Here is a 21,380-nt window from a genome sequence, read left to right as displayed (position 1 = left end):
GTTTAAAAATAATTCCTCCGCAATTCAATACAACAAACAATACTAGGGGAAAATATTCAAACTAAGCTTTAACAAATGAATAGAATAAACAAATGATAATGCGATTACCTACGAATGATCATTTGCAATGACTTAAATCACAAAACATAAATTAACGAAAACATTACTTGCGAATATTTAAAGCTTTAGAGACGGAGGAATGCGTAGCTCAACTCGATATTAGCTCTTGACCTGCATCGGTTATAGCCCTTTGCCCCTCCCTCCCATAACCCTAACACCCACGAAAATGAATACCCAATACCCAATACCCAATGGGAGGGCAAATTAACCCAGTAAAATCAACACCCACAAAAATTCTCGATATTCATCAATCTAAATCCTAATTTAAAAACCCTACAATCATTACACCAGAAATTCACATTAATAACAAAACCCTAATTCAAAATTACCTAAATTTTAGGGAGATGATGGCTGGTAGTAGTGTCCTCGACGGAGGTGATGGGGGTGATGGTGGTCGCGAATGCGGTGGTGTTGTCGAAAAGGAAAGAATCGAGCCAACGTGGTTCTAGAACCTGGGTTCTCTAGGGTGTCGTCGAGAAGGATGGCTGGATGGGTGGTGTCGTTGGTCGCAACGACAGTGATGGGATGGGTTCTCTAGGATGTCGTCATAGTCGAGGGAGTCAAAAGAGTGATAGATGGTGAAGAGGTGGGAGTGAGACTGATTCAGATTGGACGATAGGTTATCATTCAATCTCGACCGTTCATTATAATTAGAAACGGGTTGGTCCAGACCCCGTTTTTCTAGGGTTTAGGACTCGGCCTGCCCCGACTCGTGGCTCCTTTATCCGTTTGCCCACCCCTACCCCCAACTCTCCCAAATTCTCAAATTCTTCTCCAAAACATGACCACTTCTTTCCCATATCCTCATGCATTTCTCCCAAACGTCACTGTTTCGGTGTATCTTAGAGCAAATTTCCTTACCATTAATTTAGCATTTAAGTGTAGGGTAATTTACTCAAAACTCTAATCCACCAGATAAATTGCACTTCTTTTTTTTTGTTTAATGTGATTATTTTTCAATTGGATTTTGCTGTTTTAGGCCAATGGAGGAAAATTGAGTTCCTTGCCTCACTTGCAGACTCTGAGAAAATTTCCGAAGGGAGGAGCTTGCTGCAAAAGTGGAACAACAGAGATTCCAATCCGATGCAATATTAACAATTAAGTATTTACGATCCGGGGCTAGAGTTGTTCTTGCTACTGATTGGAGTGTTGTTGTGAATATTACATTTAAGAACGGGAAAAACATAACAAATTTGAGAAATCAAAAACAAAATAACCAAGATAAACAACACCAAAAATTTATGTGGTTCGGTTATATGTGCCTCTTCCACGAGGCAACTACAACAACAATCTTTTATAGCATATCAATAATGAGTACAACAGATAATCTACCCAAGCCTCTAGGATTAATACTTCACGAAAACCTGAAAGAAAAAGAGCAAGAAATATACTCTTATCTCTTTTTTAACTCTTGCACACATTTAGCTCCTCTCTTACTCTATGTCCTTGAGTGGTATACAAATTATTGCTTTGCTCCAAATTCAAAACTAGTATAATAGCCCCTTTATATAAACATAATAAAAGTCTTCTTCAATAAGGATTACTAATTGTAAATGGAATATAGTTATAAATCTTTCTCAAATTGAGAAACTAACCCCAATTGGGAAAACAACTTAAATTGGGTAAGCAACAATTTAAATTTGGTAAATAAACTTCGGTTGGGTAAACAACTCAAACTCTAATTGGGTAAACAACCTTAATTGGAAAAACAACTCCAATTGGGAAAACCATTTCAATTGGAAAACCAACTCCAATTGGGAAAACCATTTCAATTGGAAAACCAACTCCAATTGGGAAAACCACACCAATTGAGAAACAACTTCAATTGGGAAAACAATTTAATCCTCTAAGATGATAAGATTAAAAGCACACCACAAAGTAGCACACAAATGTCCTATTGATTTTCCTTATTAACACAAAGATTTGTCAATTGTAGCATATGAACATAAGGGTCTTTCCCGCAGAAGATTGTTTTATCCAATTACTTAAAATGTCACAAAAACTGGGTTACTGTCCCTACTGACCAGCCACCGAAAAATAATTATTAGACTGAATTATACTGATCTAAAGTATACGAAATTTTACATGCAGACACTAGACACACAAAGCTACACTCACACAAATTTTTGGGATTTTTAGAGTTGATTTGCTATTTAAATTAAATTGAACGAAAACAGAACAGAAACAGATTTTAAGTAGTTCACAAATTAAGAAAAACGAGTTAGGGGAATTGCTATCCACCACCAAATAATCATGCAAACATGTTATGTTTCATTCAAATTCCTTCTATTTCTGGATGGAGATGCTCAAGTTGGCTTAATGTTAGAACTCAACCTATTACTCTTTCTTATGTAGTATGTTAAGAGAATGATGTTTTCAACTTAACTTGGTCCCTAACATGCAATCTAGAATGCCGTGTTCATAGATTTAACACGTGGTTCACATGTTAATTGCAATTAACAAGTACTACTCTAGAACATATATAGGTCCTCATTCGACAAGGGCAGGAACACACATGTTCATAGTATTAGAATCCTAGATATGCTTACTAAGTATGCATCCGTAGAAAACACATAAAGAATTCATCAATGGGACAAGTAGTGAACCAATTTTCATCCATTCATAAAAGTAATTCAAACGAAATGTCATAACAAACTTGCAATTATATTCGGGGCTTCAAAACAGAGCCCCTAACTACTAAAAATTTAGTTACACATTATTCTCAAATAAAACCAAAATAAAGACATAAGTTTGAGAAGATAAAACCTAAAGAAAAGAATGCCAAGATTTCCTCCTTCATTTCCTTCCTTTTTTTTTTTCTATCTTTTTATTTCTATTTTTTTTTTTTGCCTTTTTCTCCCTTTGCCGCTGCAACGTGCAGCCTTGTTGTTCTTGCTTGCTGCCCTAGTTTCTTCTCCATAACTTACCCCACTAACAGCCATTTAGTGATGATAATAAGTGAGAGGAAATGGTAAAACAATTGTAACTCTTTGGGCAGCCTTTATGCCAATTACTCCCACTTAATCCTCATCTTTAATTCAATTTCATCTGATATTTGAATAGGTGTCAGCTGGCTTCTTCTTGGCTTCATCAGTTTTGGCTGCTAATTTTATTGGATTTATTGCTCAATGCTTTCTGGTTAGTTTTGGCTGCTAGTTTTACCAAATTATCGTACCAACCGTCCGACCAACTATACCATACCAAATTATTACCAAAAATTTGTACCAATTGGTAATGGTACGGTATTTGTACCAAACTATACTGTTTCGGTACTGTACTGGTATCCAAAACCAGTACCAGTGGTATACCGTACCTACCAATATTAATAATATTATATTATGTATTTATTCATATAATTATTTGAGGGTAAAATTAATAAAATTAATAATAATTATTGTAAGTGTAAAAATTGTAAAAAAAATAATATATACAATCACTCATAGTGACAAGCTTTACAACTTTCATAAAGGGGTCAGCTTCAAAATCCAACACTATAATCCATGATCCATAAACCTTAAATTTATATTTAGCCATCGATTGTCATTTTGCTTTATTCTTCTTACTGAATTTCTTTTTTTAAATTTTCTTTTTTGAAAATATGATCATTTGACGGATGTAAGAAGATGAACAGTTCAAATCTTTAATATCACGTTTCGATATTTACTGTTAACTGAAATATGAGTCGATATCATATAGTTTGTAGAAACTTTATAAACATCAAGCAATATTTTCACTAACCGTAAAACTCTGAACATAATATCAACGATCCAAACCGTTCATTTTCCTACATCCTCTAATAGAACATGTTTTCCAAAAAAGAAAATCCGAAAAAAAAAAAACAAAATTTGATGAGAAAAATGAAGCGTAAATGTAAACAACAATCAATGGTTAAATTTTGATCTATGATTTATATGATTATAATGGCGAATTTCAAAGTTAAGCTCTTCACGAAAGTTGTAACGCTTGTCATTACGAGCGTTTATATATATTTTTATAGTTTACATTAATTAAAAAATATTAGATTTTGGGCAAACTGAGTGGCGTAAAACAAAGTGGCAATTACCATTGGTATACCATACCAACCAAATTATTTGGTATACCGATATTCGGTATACCGAAAGTTTGGTACAGTAATGGTAATAGATTTTTCCGTACCAAATATTTGGTATGGTAATTGGTACAGAGGTTTTGGTACGGTAATGTACCAAAACCCCCCTAAAAATATATATAAATATTAGCTTATCATAAGACTATATTTCCCAATAGTCTTAGGACAACTAATCATGGGCTGGAAAAACCCAATAATCTCCCCTACAGACCATGAGCAAGGTATACCAAAATAAGATTGCTCCTCTTAAGCAAACTTCTCATAATCAGGCTTTCCCTAATTGAATTACTCATGGCCAGACTCCTCTTGATTGAATTACTCATAACCAGGCTCCTTCTGATCGAACTACTCATAACCAGACTCCTTCTGATTGAACTACTCATAACCAAGCTCCCCCAGGTTGAACTATTCATAACCAGGACCCAGGTTGAACTATTCATAACCAGACTCATCTTGATTGAAACTACTCATGATCAGACTTTCCCTGATTGAACTTATTTTGACTAAGCTCTTCTTAATCAGACTTCTCATGACCAGGCTTTCCGAATCACAGTAGCCATGATTAGACTCCCTTGATGGAACATCTTTTGATTAAGCTCTTCTTGATCAAACTTCTTTTGATTAGGCTCCCCCTGATCATAACTACCATTGTCATAGGCAAATGCAGTTATAGATTTATTTGCCAAAAAACATCGCTCATCTTCATATGGTCCAATTATCATTAGATATATTTGATGGCTTGCTCTTAATACCTTTAGTAAAGCATGTCATCTATTCTTGATTTCTACATAACCCAGTTAAAGCGGGTTGCACTCCCTTCTAAATAGATATCAGCTAAATCAGGCTCTGATACCACTTGTTGAGAATATCATGTTAAAGATGGGAAAAACAAGACAAACTTGGAAATCAAAAAACAAAGTAACTAAGATTAACAATACTTAACGTGGTTCGACTATATGTGCCTACGTCTATGGAGAAGCAACAACAATCTCACTATATTAATAATGAGTACAACAGATAATCTTGCCAAGTCTCTAGGATTAAGACTTGACAAAAAACCTGAAAGAAAAAGAACAAGAAATACACTCTTATCTCTTTTCTTTTTTCTCTCACACACTTTGCTCTTCTCTCACTCTTACTCCTTGAGTGGTATATAAAGGAAAAGGATCCTCGTCAGATCATTTTCCTTGAGATCCTAGGGATCCTGTGATCGTGACCGTTCATCATACACTGTGCAGTTAGTTTTTGTTAGGTACTATTTATATTTAATTTTAAATTTTGAAATGCTTTCTAACCACACGATGTATGATGAAAGGTCATGATCACAGAATTCCTAGGAAAATGATCTGGCAAGGATCCTTTTCCGTATATAAATTATTGTTTTTCTCCAAATTCAAAACCAGTACAATAGCCCTTTTATATAAACATAATAAATGTCTTCTTCAATAAGGATTACCAATTCTAATTGGAATCTCTTTATGAATCTTTCTCCAATTGAGAAACTAACTCCAATTGTGAAAACAACTTAAATTGGGTAAGCAATTTAATGTAGGTAAACAGTTTAAATTGGGTAAATAACTCCAATTAGGAAAACTACTCCAATTGGGAAACTAACTCCAATTGGGAAAACCACCCCAATTGAGAAACAATTTCAATTGGAAAACAATTTGATCCTCCAAGACTATATTTCCCAATAGCCTTAGGACAACTCATCACGGACTGGAAAAACCCAACAAAAACAAATCTTAAATTGTTTGTTGCACAGGCTTTTGCAGGTACATAATGCTTCTTGGTAATGTTAGTTTAAATTTGTGAACGACATTTAGGAGATTATGATGTCCGATTACAGCTGACATTGTGTTGTTTTAGCATGATGAGGCTATGCTTCATGACAATTCAACATTTTAATAATTGGTTTATTGCTTAATGGTCTCCATATTTTGAATTTCCTGTCATCTTTTGTTTATTACAAAGTTGTTTTGGTACAATGTATTTCATGTAACATGGTATCAAAGACGGAAGATTTTAAGAAATGAGATATTATTCTTGTTGTGAATCTTTTTGACTTTCAAGGGGAAGTTGCCAATTGTTCAAATTTTGCTCAAGTTGTTGTCATCAAGAGTTGAGAAGGGTCTATCTTAACTTAGAAGGGTTGCAGAAATTGTAAAAATATCTTATGTATTGTATGTATCTTTAGGGTAAAATCATAACCACCAGGATTGGTTGAGAGGAATAGGAGTTCATTCTCAATGAAAGCACTAATTGTTGGAACCAAATTTGTGTAAAGCCGCATATGGTGAAGGTACAAATCCGAGTAACCTGCAAAACCGTGAGCAATCTTGAAACCAAGGGGGGTGCTAGTCAAAGGCTCTCCAATGGTCAAGTTAATAAGCAGTTTTAAACTCAACCAGTGGGCAAGAGAATTAAAGTATCGAGATTGCGTTATCAGGGACGAACCTTAGATGAATGTATCTATATCATTGGGAGAGAAACCTTTTTAGGACAGAATCCTTGTTCTAAGCCAAGAGAATCCTAGAGGATATCTAAAAGTAAATATTGCAACCTCTTAGGAGTTGTGATTACTTTCGGCACACGCCAGTTCCTAGATTGTAGGAACTTCAAGTCATATGAAGAATCTGATTGATTTCATATCCAGATTAGATTGCGTGACTTACGGAACAAGCATGGTCATACCAACGGAGTTGCTCGGGCTTAGCTTATTGCCCCGAAATAGGGTGATGGTGGCACCATTGCTTCGTCTGATCTAGCTTCGCTTGGAGCTGTCGAGTCCATGACTGGACTTCTGAGGTAACTGTATTCCGATTAACCTTACTCCGACCCTAGAAAATCATGGTCCCACACATGAGATGGTCATTGCCATAAATAATAAACCTAAAGGGTAAACAAGCTAGAACTACTCTATTGGATACATGTAAAACTAATATTAAAAATGAGTTGAAACTTGTCAAACAGACATGGCACGCACACGAGGTGTCCATCATGTCAAATAGATGGTCGAACACAAAGCACAATCCACTCATAAATATTGTTGCAGCAAACAATTGAGAATGTATGTTCTTGTATGCAAATGATTTTTCAGTTGTTCTTAGAGCATGGAACCAATGCGGCAAAAGTTTTTGAGCTTGTGTAGAGCTATTGTTTTTGGGATGAAGTAGATTCCATCATAAAGATCACAAAGCCCATATATTAGTTGGTAAAATTTTGTGATGGCGATAGACAAAAATGGGTGAAATTTATGAAAAAAGATGGATAACATGCTTGGTGAAATAAAAGATAAATGACAAAAGAAGATAAAATGCATGAACAAGATTTTTTTATTTTGAAAAAATTGTGCTTAGTAGATGGTAACATTCATTCCTTTATATTGTCTATCATTAGCTTTAACCCTGCAATTTTATAATTATAATATCTATTAGAAATGGCACCAAGAGGCACAACTAGAAAGATGTTGTCACAACCAAGAATGAGTTTGGAGCACATATCCATATTCCATAATGTTAAGAGAAATAAGTTGAATTGCTTGAGAGTAGATAATTTGTTTTTGTTCATTCGAACATCCATTTTACATCACATTTTTGCAAAATTTATGAAGATGAAGCTTATAAAAAAATAAGATGTTAATCTAAAAGAGACAAATCTAAAGGATCATGTTAGGAGGTTTGAGGCAGCAATCATTGGAGGAGGAAGATCAAACTGCCATTGGAAGCAGTTCAAGCAACAATTTTAGGGCTCAGGGGAAACGACATGCATGATGCTGGTCCTTCTTCAAGTTATTTGTTTTTTTGTTTCCATATTTTCAAATTTTAGCTACTTTTTAAATCTTGTTTGAATATTTTGTGGTATTAAGTATTGTCTTTACAATATTCATTAGATTAATTTTAAAATTTAGTTCTTCAAGTTTTGCTGCTTCCGCTTCTATATGTGATTGGAAGATGAAAACACATCAAAGATGAAAACACATCAAAGTCAATTAATTAACTTAATTGTTCAATCAAAATAATATAAAATATTCTCAAATTTGATAAAACAAATGTTACATTCTTATGTTATATATTCAAACACTTACCGCAAAAGCACAAATGATAAACCAGAACAGTAAACGCCAAACCAAATTGTTGGAACCAAATTTGCGCATCGACATAAGAGGTGGAGATGCTCATACTTGTTTACCTGTAAAAGAACACACAACCATGAGTAAGCCAAAGATTGAAGGGAGGAGGTGTGCTGGTCAAAGGCTCTTTGAAGGTCAAGTTAGTAAGTAATATTAACACTTAAGCAATATGCAAGAAAATAAGTGTGGAGGAATTGCGTTCCCAAGATAAACCTAAAAGGGTGTATTTATACAAGTCGAGGAAATGACCTCTTCAGGATAGTGGAATCCTTATTACATCGCATGCTCTTACGAGTGCGATTACTTGCAGCCCACGCCGATTCTTAGATTGGAAGGACTCCACTATTAGAGAAAACCCACTGATTCCTTACTGGATTGGGTTTTCATATCTTGTGGAACAAGCATGGTCAATTTCAGGCGCATTGATTCCAGAACAGGATGAAGGTGGCATCACTGCTTTGTTTAGTCGGCTTCTTAGTGAAGGCTTCTAAGTCCATAATAGGACTTTTGAGGTATTCGTATTTCGATCTGCCTTACTCTGTCCTTAGAAAATTATAATGCCACACAAATCTAAAAGGGACAAGCTCACAATTATCTTGAGTGTCCCAATCAGGGGGTGATACAAAGATGGAAGGATAAACTCAATAAAGATTACCATCTGATGAGGAATTGACGAAGATGAACCTATAAATTTACAGGTGCGTTTTCTTTTCTTCAATTTTTCTGTAATCTCGTCGCTCTGGGCAAAAACGCAGATATTCAGTGACTTATCTGTTCAGCTAACATGGTCTCCTCCTTGAAACCAAAAACTCTCATGCATTCCCACTTTTGGGGTGGATTCGAAAACTGAAAACAAACCAAATTGAAGGAAAAAAAACCAAATCGAATTTGGCAAATCGAAATATGTTTGTTTGGTTTCGCTTTACTGAACCAAAGCCCAAAAAATCGCATAAAAAGAAAGAACCGAATTTGACAAACCGAAGTGAACCGAAATATGTTTTTCGGTTTCAGTGATTCAGAAACCGATCCAAACCGAACCGAACCGAACCGAACCGAAGTTTAAAACGGTGTCGTTTTACTTGACCCCCTCAGACCTTGGGTACACGACGTCGTTTACCCGTTATCGGCAATTCCTCCCTCAGAGCTCTAGAGTCTCTCTTGCAGACCCCTGCGAATTCCTCAGACCTTGAAACGGAACCCGGTCCTCCCAACCCTCGCAAATTTTTCACTCAGACTCTCAGTCTTCTGAATCACTCGCGATTGGCGAATTCCCTTTCTGAATCACCGGCGAATACCCTTCCTGAATCACGCCGTCGCCTTCTCCTCCCCGTCTCACAGCTCGCTGCCTCCTTTTCGTCGCTTAATGGTAACGAATTCCCTCTCTCTGGTACTTCCGATTTTATCTTTATACCTGTTTGGGCTGCTACTTTTAGTTTCAGATACCAAATGTTGCGAAATTAGGGTTTCCGAATGTATGTAAATTGTATATATTTCTTGCCAATTTTAGTCTTCGTTCTGGAATTCACTAAATTTCTGATAGATTTGAATGATTTGGGTGTGCAATTTTACCATTGTTGGTTTTGATTGAGCTGCGTTTCAGATCTTCGAGGGTTCGGTTTTGTATCGAATCCTCGTTTGTATATGCTGAATAAATACATATATAATGTAAATGATTTGTTTCTTGAGATATTTGTTGAAATCAAAAGCAGGGGATTATGAATTTTGAGATTATAGTTCATGCATGATCATGTGAAAATATTTGTTGATACTCTGTACCAATAAACGATCACAAAATAAAGCATTCCAAATTTCATTCTGGTTATTATTGGCATGATCATGTGAAAATATTTGTTGATACTTATTTCATTTTGATTATAATTGGCATTCAAATTTCTTTGGAAATTAAAGCATCAGAAGGCTCAAGTTTTAGAAGACTCAAGAATCACTTCCGATGTTAAGATCCCTGATAATGGCAACCTTAAAAACATTTTTCAGGTAACCAAAAAAAAAAAAAAATACCGAATTGAACCCATACAGAACCCGACAAAATCGAACCGAACAGTAATTTTGGTTTGTTTTTGGTTTTGGCAAAAAACCAAACTGATTGAACCGAACCCAGCCCTACCCTCTTTCTCCAACCCAAACCTATCTGCAGACTCCGACCTGGGTCTCACTCTGTCAGCCCTGTCCATGTCTTCCTCTGCCGAAACTTCCCGGAAAAGCCACGTGCTTTCAGCCTTGAAAAACCTTGAAATTAGAGATGAATAGATGAACAACCACCAAATTTACCACCGAATTGTCAACGAATCGGTTCGTCCCTACCATACGGAATTCAGATGCTCTTTCCGTATTTGGTAAACTATGGTGTTGGGTCTTTAAGTGCTAATTTTGAATCTAATAATCACATAAGCAGTTTGAAAGAACTTGTGAGCTTCAGTGTTTGTTTTACGGAGTTCTTTTTGTGAGTTTTGGTTTTGAATGTGAAATTACTTGTTCGTTACCCATATAAAATTCTACCCAATGAAGGGGTGCATTTCAAATTGGGCCATTTGAAATTAGCAGATCTGAAATTTTAGATCCTTATGTAAATGAGTTTGATAACTCAACCAGAAAATATTATGAAATATACGGAGAAATTGAATTTGGGGTGTATTAATGTGAATCCTTGGTGCATTTGGTGTACCCTGGTTAGATTGGTTCCTTCTATTTATTTAACTTGGTCTTTTTTTTTTTTTCTGAATTGATTTTTTCCAGGCTAAGCTTAACTCCTCTCCTTACAATTAACTAGTTGGATTTTCACCAAGTTTGAAGGTCAAACAAAGTATAACTCGAAGCACTGGAATCTGAGAGCAAGAGCATATAGATATCTTGTTATGCATTGAACATGCAGATAGGGTCAACAGTCATCATGGACTCTGAGGTACATCCTCATCAGGGGAGCTTCTTGGTTCAGGATGGAGGTCCAGTTGTAGCCCCAACCATCTCAACTCATGTCGCACAGCAGCAGCCCAGTATGCTTAATGCGAAACTTATGCCTAAATTTATTTATTATGGGCTTCTGCTGAATATGTCAGTTTCCCAGGTACAAATTTCGACGTTCTAATTGTTGTGAATGTGCAGTGAAAAAAACAACACGGCAATGGGCTGCTTGGACACATCAAGAGGAGGAAAGTTTCTTTTCTGCGTTACGACAAGTTGGGAAGGCATGTTCTTGTTATTTGGGTTTTTTTTTTGTTGCTAATTTACTATTTTAGACATAATAATCCCTAACTGTTCAAACATTGATTGCAGAATTTTGAAAAGATCACTCGACGTGTTCAAAGTAAAAACAAGGATCAGGTATTTGATCACAGTTACTTTTGACTGTTTTCACGATGGTCCATGGATCCTCCTGTCGACATCTTGATTTTAATCTTCTTTCTGTTTCATTTTGTTTTCTTTCCCCTTCATGGTTTCCAGGTCAGGCATTATTACTATCGTCTTGTGAGGCGTATGAACAAGCTGCTGGGTCCAGAATTGTATTTGGATTCCAAAAATTCTAAAGATACGAATGCTGCTATGCTTCGATGGTAAGATTCGTTACTAATCAGATTACCCCTATTTTTATTTCCTGTGGACCTCCTCTAAAAAAATACAGACTGCAGTTGGATCTTAGTTTTTAACAGTCTTTGTTGGGAACATTCAACCTGATATTTATCGTTGATCAAAGGGCTTAGGGACATCATGATTGACAATTACTTGTCTGCCGAAATTGTCTTGATAAATAGTACAATTGTGCACAGAATTATATGTTTTGAATGATTTTGTTGCAGGTGGTCTTTGCTGGAAAAATATAGTTGCAAAGCATCAAAGCTTCACTTGAAGCCCCGAAGGTTTAAGATCTTTATAGAAGCACTGGTTAGTAAAATACACCAATTGATCCATGAATACTTTCTTACAAATATATGTGTGTGTGTGTGTGTATAGATATATATTGGATAAGGAAATACTTTCTTATGTTTGATAGATTAGAATTTTGCTGACCACCAATTTAGCTGACCATGCCTTGTGTTACACACATCAACCATGGGTAACTATAGTGTAATTCGTGTACATGATGAGTGGAGCAGTTTATGGTGTAGCATGGTTAATGTAGTTTCATAGAAGGGCACTATGTTTGATTTTGATCTAATATACTGATCATGGATTGACTAACATATGTCTTTTCCTTAAAGGAACACCAACTCCTGAAAGACCGGAAGAAGAGTGTTAGGAAACGGCCTTCTCAGGGGGAAAACTGCCCTCCTAATGCTCCGAGTACTGTTTCCAATCAGAATAGACCATCAGGACATGATAATCGCACAGTTAAACTGGTTCTTGTTGACAGTCACAATATTCAGAAATTAGGACCTGGAAAAGCATCAATGAAGCGCAATGTAAATATAGGTGTTAATCGTAGCAACAAAGGAGACTCAAGTACCATGAAACCTGCTAGACAACGACGGAAACCAGGTGATTCTTTTTGTTAGTCTAACCACTTTTCAGTCTCTCCTTGTAACAGATGCTAGTTTATGTGGTCATTTTGTTTTGGTACTTCCTTTAGGTAATTAGTCACATTGACAATCTTTTCATGTAAAGTTTAGAATTTAATTCCTATTTGCTGCGTTGTCCCAGCTGTGCAAATTGGCCTCTAAATTGTTTGGTGTACTTTTTGCTCATGTATACTTTCAGCGAAGTGGTATAAGGATGAGCATAAATATCTGATGTCACCTTCCACCCAATATGAAGGAATATCTGAGTGCATTTGGATTTTAGGGTTTCACCCTCATTAATTTTATATAACTTGCTTGAATCTGAGGATGGTTATGGTTAAATTTATTTTGGTTTATTACCTTTAAGTTTTCAAACTACCAAGTACCTTTGTGTCTCTAGTTTCTTAGATTGCTGTTCTTGCCTCCTTGAAACTTAATGTCTGGCTTTATTCTTCTTGTTTTCTTTTCCCGAGAATAAAATTGACTTATCTTTCTTTCAATTAGAAAAAATAATTTGAAGGTTTTACTTAATTTGATTTTCCCCGTGTTGGATACAGTGAGGAATTGCTTCTTGTTTCATATGATATCAGCTTCATGTTATAAAATTACTATTCATATGGTATCAGCTTCATTTTATAAAATTACTATTCAAAATAATTAGCAGTATCTGGTTTTTGAAATAAGTGAATATGGTCACATATTTTTACTGCTGGTTCCATATTGAGGAAATTTGGTATTTTTCTGGTTACTAATGTATTATTAGCAGGTGCTGTCTCCTCAGTGGCGTATAAAAAGTGGGAAAAGGCTGCAATTGCTGGGGTTTCTTTGGTTGCTGATGCTGCTGAGCACCTGGAGCGAGCAGCAACTGATAAAGAAGTTCAGCAGCAGGACAGAAGCACTGAAGGTGAGTCATTTTTTGGGCCAGTTTTTGTCTGTTACATTATATGTTCTTGAAGGGCTTATCCTCAATGAAGTTGGGCAAAGTTTCTTAATGCAGTGGTTCCTTTCGTTTTGATTTCCAGGGCAAAGCTGCTCTGTTCCTGTTGGAACCGTCCTGTCCCCTTTGCCCACTTTCCCACAAAAAATTTACGCAGAGAACAATTGTATGAAACTTAAACTCCAGTTGTTCCCAATTGATGATGTTACTAGGAGAGCCTTGGAAATTGTAAGCACTGGCATAACTAAAATTTTAGAGTTTGATTTGTAATAAAGGTTAAACACCTGAACACTTGTTAGAGATGTAACCAAAATTTGGGTTTTCATTGGTTCGCAGGATAAACATAATCCACACTTGGAGCTCACTCTTAGTACTCGGAAAAAGATATCATCAGTTTTGGAACACCTAAATCGCAAATGGGGGAATTCAAATGTAGCATCGGGAGAGCTAATGCTTTTCCCTTACAGTGTTCAGAGAGAGAACCTGATGGGTTATCCGAGATGGGCACAAGACTCAGTTGTCAGTGCGGCGGATGTATACTCAACAATTGGAAGCCCTCCAGTTTTTCGTTTAAGGTTTCTACTTCTTTCTTTTGAACTCAAATATAGTGTCTTATATTGGATCACTAAATAACATAAATGACTTGCTCTATCATTGCAGGTACGGTTGGTTCTCCAATACTGAGCTCAGGTCTGTTGAATTCCAAGCACCTATAGCATCTTGCAGCATTCAAGGGGAGCACATGAATGTGGAGAAGAGGAACGAGCAGATTGTGGATTCAACTCCTATATCTCATCTATCAACTAACAATCAGTCTGTGGATAAGAACTCTCTTGCTTTGACATCAACTGATGAGCCCAATGAGATAAGTGGCTATGTCTCCTCAAGTCCAAACAATGTGGGGGCCCCTACAGAAATAAGGACATTGCATAGAAAGGAGGCTGGTGATCAGAATACCTCAGTACATCGGGGAGATCTGGTAATTGACCTTCCTCTGGTTCAAGCATTTAATTTTATCATTCATTCCAGGCTCATAGGCCTGAATAGACATATTAACAATTGACCTTCCTCTATGGGTAACTTCACCTCTCTAATTTTGTGAACCATGGAGTAGATTGTGCCGTAAACTCTTCACATATTTTTCTTGTTTATATTTGCTATGCTGTTTTTCTGAACATTTAATTTGTCTGTAAAAACCTAGGATGGCACGCGATTAATTAATGGCAATTCACTATCATCCGGTGATTGGGCGGATAGCCTAACCAACATAAGTGTTGGAGATTTGCTAGTAGGAGTGTCTCATGATTTAGATTCTAACCGCATTGATCCACCTGCTGCTGAAACCTCCCAATGCCTACAGCAGATCCCATTTAGCTGTGATTCTTTTGATGCTGTGATTGCCGCTCATATTGCTAGACAGGACAAGATGGGATGTCAACATATTATGGAATCCCATGTATCTTCTATCTGGGATGCTGAAGAAACATGTGATGGCTTCTCATTTCCAAAGAATCCTGTTTTCTGTCAAGAAGTTCCTAGTTTACCTGGGGTTGCTCCCCCAGGGCCATGCAAACAGACAGTTTGTACAAGCTCAGCGGGATCTGATCTTATGGTTGAGGTATCATTTCCTATTACATAATTTGTTTACTCAACTCTGCATGGTGGATGGGGAATAGGCAGAGTTGCTTTGTGAAAACACATTGAGTAATGTGACTTTTTTTTGCAGGACATACCTGTCGTTGACAGGCCCATTGATCCTCCCCAAGGAGACCGTGTGGACCAGTGTCAGCCGGATCTACATATTGAGAGTTCAGTAAAAGATTTTAACGCATTAGCAGATATATATTGGGTATGTTTCTTTTCAGCATTTTCTGTCTTTAACTTTGAAGCTTCATGACCTGTCTTGCCGGGTCTTGCTGAAACCTACCCCTTTGTTATCAAGGAAGCAGAGGGTCCTCAAAAAAGTGTCATTGGAATTGTATCTGTATATATGTAGAATTATTTTAGCGATACATTTATGGCATTTCAGTAATATTTTGGGGATAAATCTGATTTTTGTGTTCCTATCTTTACAGCCTGAATCTTTAGGACCATTAGATTTGGAGATGCCGTCCTCCAAATACAATAACGAAGAATTCATGCTGAGTGATAGCCTTAGTGGGTTGAACCGCCTTATTGCCAGCAGTCTTGATGCATTTCAAAATTGCTCCTTTTTCGGGGTGAATAAGAAAGAAGCAACACCATCAGCCGAAGGTCGAGAAACTGCATCCTTTTCAGATTTCAAAATTGGCAACGGAGTTTGATACGTGCCAAATCGGACATACGTGCCAAATCGGACAACAGCGTAACACCCTTCTAATTGCGGGGCTTCAATTGGAGTTCAATGACTTTAACGTTTTCTCAGTTTAGCTCTGACTTGAGGATTGCATGCTAAAGGTGCCCCTGCGAGCCCGAATGGAAAACCAAACCTTTTATGTGTACAATTCTCTGATCAAAAGGTCGTAATTTGTACAAATGTAGAGAACTTGTATTTTGGATTTTTATTTTTTGACTTTCTTTTCCTTCTGTAAATTGTATTTCATAACTGATGTACGACCTACTGCAACCTGATCAGATGAACCTGGTTGTCTCAAACCCTAAGGTTGGCAGTGTTATTTGTACATTCGTTCCTACTCAATGTTTATCATCTTTTGCTGTGAATTTTTATCACAGATACAGTTTATAAATAACTATTTCCGGTACCGACGTATTTTCGTCCTTTGGAACTGTTAACAAAACCGAGAAGCATATTGGCAATGTGGAGTTTTACATTCGAGTTTGAATTTTGGCCTTTACATCACTAGTGAATTGGCATAAGTTTTTATGTGAGGATCCGTGCATCCTCCAACGTTTGGCTTACTTTCTTGATCTCGTTTTTCAACCTGCCTGAATTTGTACTCATCAAACGGTCGATCTTCTCTGCTATCTCCGCCCTTCGAACGGGTTTAACCCTATCACAGAGATTCCGTCCAATCCCCCGGTCATCAACCACTAGTTTTCGATTAGCGTCAGCCAAGAAAAGGGAAACACATGGGAATGACACACCGCTTACATTCCAGTATGGAATTCCATCCGCAGTGTGTTAAGAACCCTCCTGCTGCTGGATGTGAAAGCACCTTAATTTGACAGCACCATATCACATTCTTAGCAACTGTAGCAACGCTTCCAAATGAAATGTACAAAATGGAACCATGAGGCTTGCAACCGAGCCATTCGGTGCAGTCAAACTTAGTCGCGAGGTTTGTAGCCACAACAATACTCTTCGTAGGTTGATTGGGGAAGACGGGGCCAATTGCATACGTGGGTTGCTTGTCTTGCAAGGCTGAAAGGCACTCGGATTCGATGGTGTCCTCGCTATTCTCTGAAAAATCAACTATCAAAGCGATATATACTCAATCCAAATTTTCTTATTCCAAATTGTCAACTTAAATCACTCATGAGTTGTGAACTTGTGTATTGACAGTTTGACAACATAAAATGTCATATTGTAGTAAGATAAGGTATTCGCAACCTAGCTGTGTAACCTAAACTTTAAGGTGATTTATGAGAAGGTTATTACGTACCATGAGAACAAAAATGGCCATTTTTTTTCTTAGGAGGTCCAAGTGATAGTAGAGGCTTAAGACCAAAGCTGGCTCAGTCCAGAAGGTAATATGGACAAGGTTGTGCTTGTGGGCTATGGTTGCTGGCCAAGTGTGGAAGCTATCAGCATCAACACACCCTCAAGATACTTGCCGAGGTTCTAATACCGGTTGAAGGCCAGCAGAAAACCATCACTCACGGTTTTTGTAGCTTATGTCTAGACTGGACTTGCGTGCCGTGGCGAATATGTTAGTTTGATCATGATCCTCAGTGTTCTTGTTGCGCTGGGATTTTGTTATATGGTGGTGAATAAATTTGGTGTTGATAAAATTGATCCTGTGACGCAAGCTTCACGGCCAGATTGGTAAATGGGATTACATAGCCTTGGAGAGGGAGAGGCACCATAATTGCATAAGGCTTTGAACGATCTTCCATCTCTCTCTCTCTCTCTAGATTTGCAAGTCATTGAAAACACTATATTTTTAGGATTTTCCTTAATTAATGCAAAGTCATTTTCACTATATATTTTCTTTTTTCTTTCTCGGGTGCTTTCGAAGAGTAGACAGATTTTATTCCCACAACTTATACATATGGATTTCTAGGCAATTAATATCAGTTGACATCAACATAAATTAACTAATCAAACCTGTATAAAGTTTGTGCAGATTTCGAGTCCGTTACCGTGTTGTTTTGGAAATTGCTTGTTCTTTCATTACCAGCTCCACTTGATACATCAAATTTTCCAAACATATAGTGTTTGATCTGTCTTGTCTTCTGGAAAGTTTACTTATTGCTGCCTTGTTTCTCCCACCCTTTAGCATCTGTGATCCTAGTAACTTGTTGATTCGCTTACATGAATCGGTGAGACTACTTTGTAGTATAAATAGTAAACTTCTGCTCTTGCAAAAGGCAGCTTGGTTTTGGACCAAGACGTATTGTTAGTACAAGCGTTAAGCTTTCAACAGAGAGGAGAAGTTCTACTGTGATTGGCTATGGCATCATCTTCGTCGATCTCTACAGGTTAGGTTTGTTCTTTCGTGTTATTGATACAATCGAGATTTCGTTTTGTGGTTTATTAACTTAAATTTTCTCTGCTTGAGGCTTTTATTATTCTTAGAAACCATATATGCAAGACTGAAGCTGAGTTCTAGCTCCCACCAAGTTTTTGTTCCAAAAAAAAAGAAAATCAGCTTTCACCAATTTAAACCGCTGTCTTTTCGTGGTGCCTTATTTTCACGGGGCATTGAGCAGTCGAAGAATAGATCAAGCAGAGCAGTAATGTTGTGTACTTGTGGAAGATGCAAGTCACGTTCACTATATTCTCAAACTAAAAGCAGAAGAACAAAAGAAATTCAAAGCCTAATATGAATTTTGTAGTGAATATTGGAGAAAACATTGTGCGTAGAAAATTGTTAAATATGTACATGCAGACAAGGTTGTACTTGTTGGCTATGGCCGCAGCCGAGGTGTGGAAGGTATCGGCAATTAAGCTAGTGATGGAGGGGTTAGATTGGACTAAATGTCCCGCAAGTTCAACAACATGGGCAGGGAAGACATGCAATACACCCTCTAGAAATTGTTCGAGGTTCTGAGACTCGTTGAAGGCCAGTGGAAAACAATCACTCACCATTGTCTAGCTCATGTCTAGGCCAGACTTGCGCGCAATGGCGAAGATTGCATACGCCGAAAACCACTGAAAAAAACTTTTGGGGATTAGGTATCGGGACAAAATCCTTCAACGGTTACAAACGAAAAATCACGATTTAACGATTATTTAGCTTTGATTTTCATGATTTTTCACAACTACACTCCTCGACCCTAGAAGAATACGATGAACAAACCCGATCATCAATTTAAAATATTTACACTAGCTGATGCGACTAAATCTTATGTTCTACTTAATGAAAGTCTGGAAGAAACTCTTAAGTGTTTGTTGAATTTATTATTTTGTGACAGGATACACATTACACAAAACTAGTTTCAATGATCCAACCGTCAAACTTGTTTGTATGTACTCCAAGATCACATAGGCAAAAAATCATGGAAAACAAACGTTTGCAAATTAGGTAATTAGATAGAATTCTTTGATGGTTACAAACGAAAAATCACAATTTAACAGTTATTTTAACTCCAAAATTTGATAATTTTATACAACTACACTCCTCGACCATAGAAGAATACTATGAAGAAGAACCTGATCATCAATTTAAAATATTTACACTAGTGGATACCACAAAATCTTACGTTCTACTTAGTGGAAGTATATAATAAACTCTAAGCGTTGCTTGAATCTATTGTTTTGACGGGATATGCATTTTACGAAATTAGTTTCAACGATCCAACCGTCAAACTTGTTTGTATTTACTCCATGATTGCCTACACCAAAAACAAATTTTTGAGGATTAGGTAACCAGACGAAATCTGTCAATGGTTACAATTGAAAAGTCACAATTTAATGGCTATATGACCTTTGATTTTTTTTTTTTTTTTTTTTTTGTAAGAATGGTAATTGAGAGTAAAACCACAGATTAAAGTGACTTGATCATCAAGTTCAATGACCTTCTAACAGTTGGAAATTAAATTAAAAAAGTAAGGAAATTAAATTTTTTTGATGTTTGCCCAACGAAATAGGTGCAAGTCGTCCAGCAAACATACATATATTCGTCGGACAAAAAATCAAATTTGCCCATAAATAAAAGGTTGTCCGACAAAATATTCTAAAATTTCATTGGGAAAACTTTATTTCCCACCATTTTTTCATCAAAATTAAACTGCTTTAAGTGACCTTTGCCCAACAAACATTTGAAGTCTTCCTCCTCCTTGTGCCACTTAACCTAGAAATCTCCCTCTTTCTATCTCTCTCTCTCTCTCTCTCTATCTTGTGCTCCCTCTCGGTAGTCTCTTAATCACTCTCGTCCATGAGCCACCACCACCATCACTGATCTTTCTTCGTCCTCTTATTAGCCACCATCTACAAAATCAATGGTAAATTTGATATTTGAATTTGTGAAGATTTTGTGAAAATAGTGATCTGTGTGAATATGGGAATATTGTGAACATTGTGAAAATAGGGAATACCGTGAATATTGTGAAAATATTGTGAATTTGCGAAATATTGTGAATATTGTGAAAACAGGGAATATTGTGAAGTTGTGAAAATATTGTGAATATTCTGAATTTTTGGAAATATTGGAATATTGCGAATATTGTGAAGTTGTGAAAATGTTGTGAATTTGTGAAAATAAAGAATATGGAATAGGAAAATAGGGAATATTGTGAATATTGTAAATTTGGGAGTTTGTGAAAATAATTGTGAATTTATGAAAATATTGTGTTTGTAGAAATATGTGAAAATTGTAGGAAATATTGTTACCCAAAAAAAATTGTAGGAAATATGTGAAGTTTGTAGTAAAAAAACTTAAGTTTTAGGAAAGAAATTAAATTTGTAAAAAGTCTGTAAAATTGTAGAAAGTATTTTGTGTGTTTTTTTTTCACAGATGTCATCGCAGTTGATCATTAGTGGTCGTCGTTATATCTCCGCTTCAGGTCAGAGTGGCCCGACAAAAGGGATACCCAGTAGCACCTAACCGGTCACTACTAAGTCGGCGACAGGCCCTAGTACTTTTAATACATCGAGGCGAGTGCCCCGATCTACCAAGCGTCCTCACAGCCAGAGATGCCACGAGCATGTGGTGGTCCTAGCCGGCCCTGCTGATGTTGTGGAGGCCGATTGGGTGACTGTTCACTCGGAGGGAGATAGAAACTCCCAATTGAGAAGAAGAGCAAACCGGGGAAAGGGGGATCTGCAGAGGTTTAGCCTCCAACTAGATTACCTGCTTATCGTAGGCCCGGATCGTCGTCGATTACATCCTACTCTACCAACGAGCAGGTCAAAAAGTCAACAACTTGTTGACTCATGACATAGGTGCCATTATCCGCATCATGCCCCAT

At 36.9% G+C, this 21,380-nt stretch overlaps 1 protein-coding gene and 1 pseudogene across 3 annotated transcripts; one reads left to right on the top strand and one right to left on the bottom strand.

Annotated features, from left to right (window-relative positions):
• Nucleotides 1–9,483: 9,483 nt before the first annotated feature.
• Nucleotides 9,484–16,517, top strand: LOC137744964 (TSL-kinase interacting protein 1). Of its 3 annotated transcripts, none has more exons than XM_068484793.1 (14): nucleotides 9,484–9,726; nucleotides 11,115–11,371; nucleotides 11,481–11,563; nucleotides 11,652–11,699; nucleotides 11,820–11,929; nucleotides 12,173–12,257; nucleotides 12,575–12,851; nucleotides 13,638–13,775; nucleotides 13,894–14,036; nucleotides 14,145–14,383; nucleotides 14,469–14,787; nucleotides 15,010–15,426; nucleotides 15,535–15,657; nucleotides 15,884–16,517. In XM_068484793.1, exons 2-14 carry the CDS (start codon nucleotides 11,245–11,247, stop codon nucleotides 16,109–16,111), a joined length of 2,337 nt encoding a protein of 778 aa, XP_068340894.1. In that variant the 5' UTR covers nucleotides 9,484–9,726; nucleotides 11,115–11,244; the 3' UTR covers nucleotides 16,112–16,517. The 3 variants fall into 3 exon arrangements, with proteins under 3 accessions (XP_068340894.1, XP_068340895.1, XP_068340893.1); XM_068484794.1 differs by having other exon boundaries at nucleotides 13,635–13,775; nucleotides 15,172–15,426; XM_068484792.1 differs by having other exon boundaries at nucleotides 13,635–13,775.
• Nucleotides 16,518–16,599: 82 nt separating this feature from the next.
• Nucleotides 16,600–21,380, bottom strand: LOC137744377 (UDP-glycosyltransferase 86A1-like; annotated as a pseudogene).

This window comes from Pyrus communis, chromosome 9, assembly GCF_963583255.1.
Source record: "Pyrus communis chromosome 9, drPyrComm1.1, whole genome shotgun sequence".
NCBI classification, from domain to species: domain Eukaryota; kingdom Viridiplantae; phylum Streptophyta; class Magnoliopsida; order Rosales; family Rosaceae; genus Pyrus; species Pyrus communis.
Note: the sequence above shows the minus strand (reverse complement) of the source record. Positions and strands in the feature narration are given on the sequence as shown.

Coding starts and splice junctions, on each gene's coding strand:
- LOC137744964 (XM_068484792.1), top strand. CDS start 11,245: ATGCAGATAGGGTCAACAGTCATCATGGACTCTGAGGTACATCCTCAT. Junction 12,258..12,574: donor AGATCTTTATAGAAGCACTG/GTTAGTAAAATA, acceptor TTTTCCTTAAAG/GAACACCAACTCCTGAAAGA. Junction 14,037..14,144: donor CTAGGAGAGCCTTGGAAATT/GTAAGCACTGGC, acceptor ATTGGTTCGCAG/GATAAACATAATCCACACTT.